Source organism: Osmerus eperlanus, chromosome 7 (genome assembly GCF_963692335.1).
Source record: "Osmerus eperlanus chromosome 7, fOsmEpe2.1, whole genome shotgun sequence".
Taxonomy (NCBI): Eukaryota; Metazoa; Chordata; class Actinopteri; order Osmeriformes; family Osmeridae; genus Osmerus; species Osmerus eperlanus.
Window position 1 is genome coordinate 17,274,570 of NC_085024.1, and position 12,489 is coordinate 17,287,058.

At 39.9% G+C, this 12,489-nt stretch overlaps 1 protein-coding gene across 3 annotated transcripts in view; it reads left to right on the plus strand.

Annotated features, from left to right (window-relative positions):
• Positions 1-718: 718 nt before the first annotated feature.
• znf385d (zinc finger protein 385D) overlaps positions 719-12,489 on the plus strand; it is a 30,032-nt gene continuing 18,261 nt past the window's right edge. The window contains exons 1-3 of one of the 3 annotated variants that reach the window (XM_062465360.1): positions 719-950; positions 6,253-6,340; positions 6,511-6,653. In XM_062465360.1, coding sequence (XP_062321344.1) covers positions 6,585-6,653 — 69 coding nt within the window. In that variant the 5' untranslated portion in view covers positions 719-950; positions 6,253-6,340; positions 6,511-6,584. Of the gene's footprint in view, positions 951-6,252; positions 6,341-6,510; positions 6,654-12,489 lie in introns of those variants that run through there. The other 2 variants (XM_062465359.1, XM_062465362.1) reach the window with 2 other exon arrangements.

The following is a 12,489-nucleotide window of genomic DNA, read 5'->3' on the forward strand; positions in this document are numbered from 1 at the left end:
ACATACAGACACTGACACACGTACATATGCATTGACTGAGATGTGATCATACTGCATTCTGTGTGGCTGGTGGCGGTGCCTGGCACTGTGCCTAAGGAGGCCAGATATAGAAGAACAAGAGGAAGCAACAAGGGAAAGAGAGAGAAGGAGAGAGAGAGAGAGAGAGAGAGAGAGGGAGGGAGAAGGAGAAAGAGAGAGAGAGGGGGGGAGGGAGAAAAAGAACCATAAATGGAGCAGATATCTCAGAGGCAGCAGCACCCAGAGCTGCATCAGAGCTCCCAGAGTCAGATTACAACTAGCCTGAGAGAGAAAAACTGAAAACAAGAGAGAGACAGATGGACAGGTGGACGGAGAATGAATAGAGACAGGCGGAAAGTTAGTGAGAGGCTATGCCAGGTGAAACCTAAACAGAGAAAGGCAGAGAGAGATACAAAATCAAATGGACACATTGTGCGGCAGAGTGAGTCAAGAAAAAGAGATGTATGCATCTGAAGAGAAACTATTGCCGGAGAATAGAGAGAGACAACTTGAAGAGTCATTGGCCCCGCAGCACTCAAGAAGAGGAAAAGAGAGGAGGAGAAAGCGGGAGGGGAAACAAGCAGGCAGAGGACAGCGAATGAGAAAGAGAGCAGAAAGAGAGAGCGCGGCAGAGAGTGAAATTGAGGGAGAGAGAGAAGAAGAAGGGAGGGAGGGAGGGAGGGAGGGAGGGAGGGGGAGGGTGACGAAGGTACACACACCACAGTGTGAAAAGAGTGCAGCATGTAGACTGGCTGCACACTCCACTTGCTGATAGAGAGACGAACTCTTGCTCAGAACACATGCACATGAAGAGTGTGTGAGAAATGCCCAGGCTACTGCCAATGGACACATGCACACATAGTCTGGCAGGGCATCAGAGAGGACATACAGACACCCATGCCTAGAAGCCATGGAAAGCAACATGTTTTTCGGTGAGTTTTTACAGTGTGTTTTTAGTGTGTGCAATGTGTATGCAGGTGCGTGTGTTTGTGTGTGGTTTATTTTTCTAGATATGGTGTGTGTGATGCAATGTGCATGTACGCTCTTTGTCTGCTGCTTGTTCTAGATACTAACAGAACAAGATGATGGTTAGTCAACCTGATGGGGATGGGGGGGAAGTATAAATGCAGACTTTATAGTGTCAGAACCCATCTCTAGGTGGCGATCACTCCCTCCCTCCACACATGTGGGTTTGAAAGCCCCAGGTTTGGATTTCAAAATTCTGTTTTATAGACTCACTCTGTCCAAATGTGTTTTTAGCAAAGGAATTCAAAGAGTCGACACAGCTAGCTCAAATATCAAGGTTTACGAGCCACTTGATATGTGTTGTATGCTAGTTAGAGATGAAAGAATGTTCCTTCCATTAGTTTTATGGGGGGAGATGAGAGGCTTATGTATACTTAAGGCACAAGTGCCTTGAATTCAAGTGCTCTCCAAACAGATGGCTTAGCGTCACTGTGATGGAGAGTTGTGTGCAGGGGGGATGTGTTCTTCATGAGATTAAAATGATCTGAAAGTCCATGTTCTTGTTCAATCTTGTAGAACGAGAACTCTATAGCCTGAGGTGACAATAAAGAAGAGCTTAAATCGTGTCCGATGCTGAGGAGTCGGACTCTGAAGTATTGTCTTGCTGCAGGGTTGAGGTCAATAAAAAAATTGTCACATCAGTGTTGTATTTTATTTATGACGTTAAAATAGCTTACTATGCTAGCCTGTGTTATCCATAAACCTTTTTCAGTTTAAAATCTATGAAATACTCTCAATGATAAGTAAAAAAAAAAATATATATATATTTTACAACTATATATTTATGAAAGAAAATGTACAACTTATATATTCACTTTTTTCTAAACATTATGTACTTACTAAACAGACAGAACAGTTGTGTTTGTAGCGGCATGTTCAGTGGGTAGAGTCAAGGTAGGACATGCTTGTCTCCTACCTTGGCTTCTCATGTAAGATGGAACCAGTCAGACTCAATGTCAACAGATAATAATTAATAAGCGAAAGCCCCTGTGCGGCTGGAACCCAATGTAATATATGCAAACTTCTTTCACATGAAATGCTATCAATTAAAGGAAGAAGGTAATTTACGTTTATTTAAGGATATCAAATTGAAGCTGTGAATGCTGTGCATTGTTCCCTGGAAACGCATGTCGATTAGGAACACATCAAGAAGGTTCACACTGGGAAGAGTAAAGGTCAAACCAACATTTTAGTTTTTCGGGGACAAAAACAGAAAATGGTTTGGATTTTCAGCAAAAACAACATCAAATTCTAATGCCACATAGATTGTGTCATAAAACACATGGCCAATAGCATTACCCTTTGTACCTACCCCTCTGCCAAATAACCCCTTTAATACAGTCTAAATGGACAGCAAAATAGCAATATATTGACAATAACTCAGATGCAGTCCTTTCTTTGAGTATGCGTCTGTAATCATACAATCCATTAGTGTCGGTTCTTGATACTTTCGGCACGTCGTACCATGGCCTTGTTGCCCACAGTTTAACAGCGAGTAAACATTTATTTGGTTAACCTCAGATTATAGAGCGCTTGGGAAGTGATTGTTGGATCACATTCAGAGACAGCTGTGATTATTAGAGGTTTGCACCACCAAAGTCATGACAACAGAGCGGGTTACACCATTGAGGGTTTGAGGGGCAGACTGGAGCCAAAGGCTAACACTTAGCAATGCTAGTGTTTCACTTTGTGAAATATAGGATGTGAAGAGTGAAGCTCATAGGGCAGAGACGAGATAAATATGTTTTTTACTAGCACAGACATATACAGACAGGGAGGGTCAGGTATACCAACTGGACAACTGGTGTACGTACAAAGCTGTTCAATTAATTGGAATACATTGGCCTGTGAATGACTTTGACTTGCATTTGAACTCATATTTGCTTCATAATTGGATTTTTATTTGCGGAGCATAATAGGAAGACTGGTTTGCTGAAGATTCTAGATTGCTTGAAAGCAGTTTTGCAGCTGTGAGGAATCTTAGCCTGTTCGGACAAACGTTATCAGGGGAATGATCGCGATCAGGGGAGGCAGAGGTAGAGGAGAGCATCGAAAGATGATTAATTATTAACCTGACTCTGTGTCCTCCAGACATAATTTTTAGCCTCTATATCTCTCTCCCTCTCTTTCTCCTGACACTGCCGCAGGAGTAAAGGTGGTTGAGCCCTGATGGATGTATTTTCTAAGCTGAAAGCTTTTACACGCACCAATATAGAAATATACACAGCTCATCCAACGTACACTACAAGCACACACACACTGCAGCTACAAGTGTGTATGTTCGCTTGGCTTTGGCAAATTTCCATTTTAGCAATTGTTGAACTCTCAAAGAATCTGAGAGCAAGATTGGAAATGTTCAAAGCAAACTCAAGGTACATCCAGTCATAATTTTATTTTCATAGCAACTCTGAAAACAATTTTGTAACCATGCAGATATGTTGAGTTTTGCTGTACTTCTTAAACATGCGTTTGCTGTTGTTTAGGGCAGGGTGTACCTCAGAGCACCTTAGAGTAGATCAAGAACTTGCAGGTTCAAATCTACCCCTGTTCTCTATGCTGCTTTGGATGAAAGCTTCTGCAAAATGAATGCTTTATTATTTGACAATGATGTGATGACAAGGATTATAATGAATTCCAACACATTACAGGCAGCTCAATATGACATAAATATTCTGTAGAAAATACTATAAATTACTGTTTACATAAATAACTTGAATTAGACCTTATACAGCCAGATAACACGATCAACACACACACACACACACACACACACACACACACACACACACACACACACACACACACACACACACACACACACACACACTCCATAAACAATGCAGGAGACACATGTATATATATGTTTTTGGTTTGAAGCTTGCAGGTAAGCACTTTACAGCTGGATGCTGCCTGTGAAATGTAACCTGGCCAAGCAGACTGAGTGGTCTGGTAACTGTATTTAATGTCTGTGAACTGATAGCCTCTCAGTGTTAAGTGAGGGATTGAGCAGTTTTCTCTCCCTCCCAGCCTCCTGTGGACAATATGACAGTGAGTTTCTTAGCCTCTGAATACAGATGGAGAACCTTTCCACCAACAGGTCCTGGGAAGTTAGAAGTGGGCAGTGCTTTACATTTGGTACATATGGACGACCATGTAACTAACTTGCAATAACTGTTGTAATTAGAACATGTAGATACAGTAAATGGGAACTTCTATGTGGACAGACTTACATTTAGGCGGTACAAGTTATTACACAAGTGAACTGACGTGGGATTAGGAGCAGGGGCAGGGGGTCCTCTCCAGGGGTGAATTGATGTTAACACTGATCTTTTTTTGGAAACACAATCTTTCACTGCCACTCTACGCCACTCCTTACTCCCCTCACCCATACCCTGATAACCCGAAGTACCATGAAATTACATAGACAAATGATAGATACATGTACCTACAATTTGGTCATAATAGGTGTACATAGTTACATGAAAGTTTATTGGACACTCATTTTAAAGTGTTTTCTAGATACCATATTTTAATATTATGGCTGAATTAAGTTCAGTTGGTCTACATCAACTTTATATAAAAACGTTTCTACTTCTGTGTTGGTTGGGCGAGGGTTAGTTGCAGAAATGATTGTTATACTTAGTACTTGTTTCAACATAGCAGTGGGCTGATGCCAACTGATCAGCCCAAATAGTGCTAAAACACTTGTCCCATGAGGTCATGTCATGGTGGAATGTTGTCCTGTTTGGACATGTTGCTCAGGACCATGGTTGTATTGTTAATGTACCTTTAACAGAGGAAACTGAAAATAGCAACGTCTTCCTTGACAGTGAGAGTTTCTCCAATATTGAAAATATGCTACTATTAATCCCTAGAGGGAAATACAACCGAGGGTCTGTGATCACAAATTACTAAAAGAGTGTAGTGGATGCCTAAGAATGGTTCAGGAGCAACACCTTAATTGCAGTGAAAGTCCTTTCATTGTTTGCGAGCAAGCCCAATTCCAAAAAAGTATGACCAATTTTCCCTTTTTTCCGAGGACTAAATTGATGTTGGACAAACTAACCTAACAACGAAATATTTGTAGCTCATTCTTCAGCACTCAACACAGTGTGACTGTGGGTCTGCTGGCGTATTTGTGTTGGCTGTTTGGACTGTGCACGTTACATTTTGGGATCTCGATGTGGCTTGGCCAAAAAAGCAACATGTTTAAGGGATGACGTCTGAGCAACATGTTCAAAGATCTAGTTGAGGGATGATGCCTTCAGAAGGATATGCTTTGTTAAAGAAGAGCTGGAACATGTCTCCACAGGAGGGTCGGCATGCTCTCTTTCTCAACAGATGGCAGTTCTGTGGCAAATGGGGGTAAAAAGAGACTTAGGCTTTCCCCCTCTCGCTTCTTCCCTTCTTTTTTTTGACTGTTTCTTATTCTTTTTAATTATGCCCTTACCATGGCCTCAGGATCCAAATGTGGCAAACCTTGTTTTTATTTGTCTCAAGTTGCTGTTTTGAAATGGTATCGGCTCGCTTTTAAGAGTCATGCTGGCCGGGAGTTTCTCTGTTGAGCATATGGCAGTAAAAAATAAAATAATTTAAAAAAAACTGCATCCCCTGGTTGTAATTATTGCTTTACGGAATGGGTTCTTTAATTCCTAATGTTTTGGAGGGCTGGGGCAGATTCTCAGCTTTTTTGATCCTCTAGTGTTGAAATAGGGCTCCTCTGTTTCTAATTCATGGCTTAAAATGCCCTTTGTTGGCATCTCATGCTCATATGACAATAAAAGTTAAGTATTTACTCTTGTTTTTCCAAGACGTTTGGCCACCTCTCACTATTGAATCACTGCATAGACCAGATTTTGCCTGGTTTAATCATTTCACAATGTTTGTTTCAACATTGTTTAGCTTTAGGTATAAACAAAGAAAAAATATAATTGGATTACAGTGACCTGGTTTCAAATGATTAAATTAATCTCACTGTGTGTGTGTTTGTGTCTCAATGCTTTGATTAGTGGAGACAAGACACTCTTACAAATGTGTGTGGGACATTGTTTTTGTGCTAAAGCAGAAGATGGGGAAAGAAACAAGCAGTATCTTCGGTCAAAATACTAAGTATGTAAAGGTTGGCCAAACATGCTAGTGATGCTTGAACACAATGGCAATTGCATATCTTCCTGCAAGTAATCTTTGATATAATATTCTCTTATACAGCATGGAGCAAAGGTACTGCAGCAAAGTTTCAAAGTCATGAAAGCCAGGATTTTTGGAAAGAATGGAAGCGTGAGAAGAAAGAAATAAAGTACACTTGACTACCGAGGCAACATACAAAATCATAGCAATAAAACTCCTACATTTTCTGTTTGCAGCACTTCATCCAAAAATGTCAATTTATCAATGCCAATAAAACCCTAATGTTACCAATAGTAATTCCGTTGAAAACATTTAGATTTCTCTTATTCCTCTCCACAGGTAATGCGTGTCAAAATGGCCTCCTGCCTGCTCTGGTGCGTCCTACTCTGCCCACACTCCAACCATCTCTGGGTATGAAGCATTTCCTTCCGTTTCCACTGGATACAGCTTCAGCTGTAAGGCTCTTCCCCAGTTTCAGTGCGGTGAGTACCACTCCCAGGTCATGTGACAAGGGTCATTTCAGATCACAGAGTGTTATAGTTTTAGTTGACCCTGGCAGAGGTCACTCAAAATAATATGTTGTTTGTCCAACGGTTGATTTAGTATCATGAGATTTTGGACTTGGAAGACGTGATTTTTCTTTTTCAATCTGAATCTCATTTAGATGTATGACCAGCCATCTGAGACTGTCACCTTCTGATGTAAACATTAATTTGTGTTGAAAGGCCAACACTATGATAGGCCATGGTACATGTCCTATATTGGAGAATGTGGTCACCCGGCATAAGTATGTGATTGGATTTCGGACTGCTGAACTGTAAGAACTGCTGTGCATGTAACATGGCCTGCACTCACCCAATGTGCATTTACTTGGAGTCATCTGTACACTGTTAGGGAACCCATTGATTTTTTTTTAAGTAGAGAGTAATTATTAGAAAATATGCAGCCTCGCAAGGTTTGAATCACCAGTCATCAAAAAATATGATGATTCCTGGAAAAAATTACTGATCTAAGTCTAATAGTTTGAGCTTTTGCTTTTGAATTACGGGAATAGCTTAATTTAAGGTCTGTTCTGGCAAGTAAACCAGATATATGGAGCACAGCTGGATACAGAGAGAAAAAAACATCCATATAATATATGCCGGGACATCACCAAACACAGTTCAGATAGCCAATGGGAGCCAGATTGTCTCAGCAAGGGAATTTGTCAGGAAGTTCCAGTTCACCCTATTCGTCTTCTCGCCCCTGCTAATCTACATCTAACGGACTTTTCCGCGGATAATAAGTAATGTACTGGGAAGCCTCCAAATCTCTGCAAGTTGATACTGGATTAACATGGAGTAATCCCCCCCCCCCCTCTCTCTCTCTCTCTCTCTCTCTCTCTCTCTCTCTCTCTCTCTCTTTGTGTTTCTCTTTTCATTCTCGTTCTCACTCACTCACTCACTCACTCACTAACTCACACTCACTCACACACTTTGACCTTCTATCTCTTTTCCTCTCTGTCCGTTCATGTTTGTCTCTCTTGTCTACCCTTTTCTGTTCCACCCTTCCTCTCTAAATCCTTGACGTATAATCACTGGCAGAATGTAGGGTGATTGTAAAAGCTTGGGCTGGCACAAACGGTGCTATAAAAGTGTTTATGCGCAAGTTTTTTTTTTTTTTTTTACAATGCAGCATACACTTGTGTGCTACTTGTGTAGGTTAGGTTTCACAGCCATAACAAAGGGAGGATAGCTGTTTCAGAACATGGGGGATTGAGGATCTTAGGAATGTGTGTGATTAATTTTTACTGGGTGGCTTGTTGGGTGTTTGGGTCATTTCTTATGTGAATGAAATTCATGAAGGAATTTATACATTTGTGCAATTGTGTTGCAATCCATCATCCCTAAATGTTCAGCCTTAATGAGAACTGTAGGTGCAGTTGGACGTACTGCAGCATATTTAGCTAAAGCTAGTTTCCATCTGTAGTCTTTGGGAGGGATATGGTTCTATCAGTTATGATGAGGTCAGGTTTGCTTATGTGCCTCTGGGGCACACTAAACATTTATTCACTCCAATACGCAAGATACAAAAGACTCATATAGACAAGATGACTGCAATGTTTCCATTAATCTACAGTGGTAATAAAGAGTCACAGTTCTGGCGTGATATAGCTACACCAGATACATTTTCCATCTTCTTTCCAGAGCCTGGAGTTTGCCACACCTGCATAAAATGAGAGATGCCAAGTCTTTTGTCAAGTCTCATGCAATCTTGTTTTGGAATGTATGACTGACATCATTAGGATGTGCTTAGCCAGAAGGGATGGCTGTGATTTGACTGTTATCTCTCTCTTTCCTGTTTCCTCTGGAGTAATCTTCAATGAAATAATGACGTGGCTAAAGTCCAACAACAACTGTAGATTTTTTTTTTAACACATCCCATAACACAGTCAAGTACGAACAAATGACATTCTTTCTGTCTGACCTAAGAAGTTGCATGATACGTTAATTTATCTAACCCAATATGTTAAAGAACGGCTGTATAAAATGGCACTGTCTGCAAGATTAAACTGAAGGGGAATTTTGAGATTCCGCTGTTTAAAAAAAGAAAATATAAGTGAATGTGAGAATGAAACAGACAATGGATAGAGACAATGGCAGTAATAATTAATTGAGTAGAGTTGTCCAAATTTCCATTAAAACAGCTGTCTAAAGTCAAGGTAATGAGATGACTAGCATGAAAATAGATCAAACCAAAGAAGGAAAAGGAAAGAGTGATTGTTCACTGGTAGGTGAGTTTAGAAGGTGCAATGAAAGAGAAAGGTGAAAGAAAAAAGTACTTTTCATTTAAAGGGATATTTCTTCAGTGTGAAAATACCATTCATCTTGCCAGGGACTTACATTTGTCTTGGAGAAACAATACAAAGTCCATTTCCAGCCTGAGGAGTAATCAGGAATGTGAGTTATTGATTTCCTCTTGCCAATCTGCGCACTGGAAAATTGCTTTGTAGTCGAGGACTAAGAGTGACACACAGGCTTCAGCCTTGGATGCTCAAACATCATGAACCATTTCAACCTCCCCCACTCCTGACTCAATGCTTGTATCAATATCCATAATGGAAATGTTGCTTTCCAAATGCCCACAGCGAAATACAGCTTTATCTGTTCTGGGTTTTGGGAGATAAATGATAGCATAAGTGCACACAGCATGTTGAAAGGAAAGAACAAAGGCGCTCAGGGACTATTTACGTTCCACCATTTGAGTTTCATTTGATTTACACAAGTCCCATAAAGATCTAATGGTTTCTATAAAGTGTCTTCCCAGAAGGACATAAACAATATCAGAAAATGGAGAGAAAAAAAGATCAAAGCAGCACATGCCGATGAGGAAATTACCACCATCCAACTGATTGCCCTCTGAGCTAATCCTTCACAACACCTGGTTAAGAAAAGCACAGACGTTAGACCTCATCATTTAGCACTCAGAGATTTTTTAACCTTTGAACCTACAAGTAGCTCCCTGTTGGCAAAGCCTCTCAATGTTTTCTCCCACGATAATATTTCAGCCGCCTGGGTACCTGCCAGGGCAGCTCTCGCTGCAGGAATGCAGAGATAATACTAAGGACCTCCGGCCCATCTTTATGGGACTACGTCCTGCCAGCTTGACTTGCTCACTAGCAATATAAGGTTGACAACACACACACACACACACACTGGTACTTGTGTTATTACCTGAGATGGTTTAAGTACTGTAAGTACTCTCTAAAACAGATCACTTGTTTCATTATTTGAAAAATAGATGAATTGCATGTTGTCTTCTATGAAAGCAAATCGTTACCAAAATTCAAATGCAAATGCATTTCCAGAAATGCATTTGCATTTAAAGAATGTGGCTGCATTATTTGACTCATAAATGAAATTAGTAATCAATCATCCTATTTGCATTTTAATTTTCTTCTTCAAGAGTGCTCAATCTTTCACTTAATTAAAATGAAAAAGAAATAGACATTAGAGATTTAATTTTCAAAACATGCCCCAGCAAATAGATACCAAAATTCAATTTGAAATGTAAAATTAGAAAATTTATTTCCAGAAATGCATTTTCATTTTAAGAAAGTGGCTGCAAAATCGTGACCACAATTCAAATGACTTTCCAGAAATGCATTTTCATTTTCAAGAACGTGGCTGCAAAATCGTGACCACAATTCAAATTCAAATGCATTTCCAGAAATGCATTTTCATTTTAAGAACGTGGCTGCAAAATCGTGACCACAATTCAAATTCAAATGCATTTCCAGAAATGCATTTTCATTTTAAGAACGTGGCTTAATCAATCAATCAATTTCCCGGCACATTTGCAATGTAATGCAATGCAGATGTGCACACACCGCCCCCTACCGAACAAGATGGATAGCTCGGTCAGCAGGGAGCTGAAGAAGAGCGGCTACTGACGTCACTCTGCTGCGCCGCTCAGAATGCTTTTTCGTTCATTTTGCATTTCTGCAAATGCATTTGAATTTGAATTGTGGTCACGATTTTACAGCCACGTTCTTAAAATGAAAATGCATTTCTGGAAATGCATTTTAATTTGAATTGTGGTCACGATTTTGCAGCCACGTTCTTGAAAATGAAAATGCATTTGAATTTGAATTGTGGTCACGATTTTGCAGCCACGTTCTTAAAATGAAAATGCATTTCTGGAAATGCATTTTAATTTTCAAATTTTACATTTCAAATTGAATTTTGGTATCTATTTGCTGGGGCATGTTTTGAAAATTAAATCTCAAATGTCTATTTCTTTTTCATTTTAATTAAGTGAAAGATTGAGCACTCTTGAAGAAGAAAATTAAAATGCAAATAGGATGATTGATTACTAATTTGCATTTCTGGAAATGCATTTTCATTTGAATTTTGGTAACAATTTGCTTCCATAGTCTTCTGAGTTCTGGGAGAGATAACGTAACATAGAGGTACGTGTCAGTCAGAAGTAAGGTGACGCAATGGCTCACCATATTTACAAAAAGGAGCAATCTGAAGCTCTCAAGTGTTGAGCACTATACCATCTATCAAGTTAAACTGTTCTAACAGTGTGCTCATCTGTTTTCCGTGTTGTATGCCCCAGCTGGTGTTTTTGAAAAAAGGTGGAAGCATCCGTCCAGCTCGCTGTCCATGAGGTTCAGCCTGCACGGCACCATGTTTCAGCATTAAAGTAGAACCAGCTGGAAGGTCATGCTAGCAGTTTGCACCTGTAACACCATTGTTCCTTAATGAAAAGCATACTGTCCTGCAGGGAAAATTTAGAAGCTTTGTTTTGCACAGAGACAAGACTCTCAGGATTTCATAATTGTTTAGATGGTTGGTTGAGGGACTAAAAGTGTGCATTGTATAAGGTCTTTAGACACACTGTATCATACCTGTCACTATGAAGAGTAACATTTCCCCTCCCTCCAGGGAGCTTGTAAAACTTTACGATATGTATTCAAATGTGTCGTTCACAAAGCCCTCACAGTGAAAACTATCAACTGAAGATAACAACCTGAATTGACAGAATTCTTGTTTTGTAGACTTAAAAATACCTGGTGTAAGATTATCTTAAATATCACTATCCAAAATTATTTTCTGAACTTCCACGCTTTTCCAATGCTCAAGTTTGATTGACAGTGGTTTCACAAAATAACATAAGGAGAAAGACATTCCTTGCTGTTGACGATTGGCTGGAACAGGATTTCTGGAAAATAATTGGCTGGAGTGGGCTGCTCCGAAATTGAAAATGGACATTGCATTGGAACTGTGTTGCTAAACAACTCTCACAGGGCCTCATTAACTTCCACAACACGTTTTTTTACCTGTTGTTCCTCTAATGTAACCTCAGGTAAGTTGATGAATTAAAAGTAATGAAGTTGTATCAAAATACTTTTTATTGTAACCATTGTCACTGCTGATTATGTAGTTGGACTTGAAAATGTCAGTTAGCTGTTGCAACATCTGAGGAAGTGAAATCACACAAACTGCACTTCATAATGTGGTCTCAGTTCTTAAAATGGGGGGTCAGATGGCTGAGCGATTAGGGAATCGGGCTATTAATCAGAAGGTTGCTGGTTCGATTCTTGGCCGTACAAAATGACGTGTCCTCCTTGGGCAAGGCACTTCACCCTACTTGCCTCGGGGGGAATGTTTCTGTACTTACTTTACTGTAAGTCGCTCTGGATAAGAGTGTCTGCTAAATGACTAAATGTAAGATCAGAAACCATTACACATTCATTCAACACTGCTGTAGTTTCCGCTTATCACCATCTCTGCCATATTTTTTGCATGTAAAGTTTGCCTGGGAAGTTAT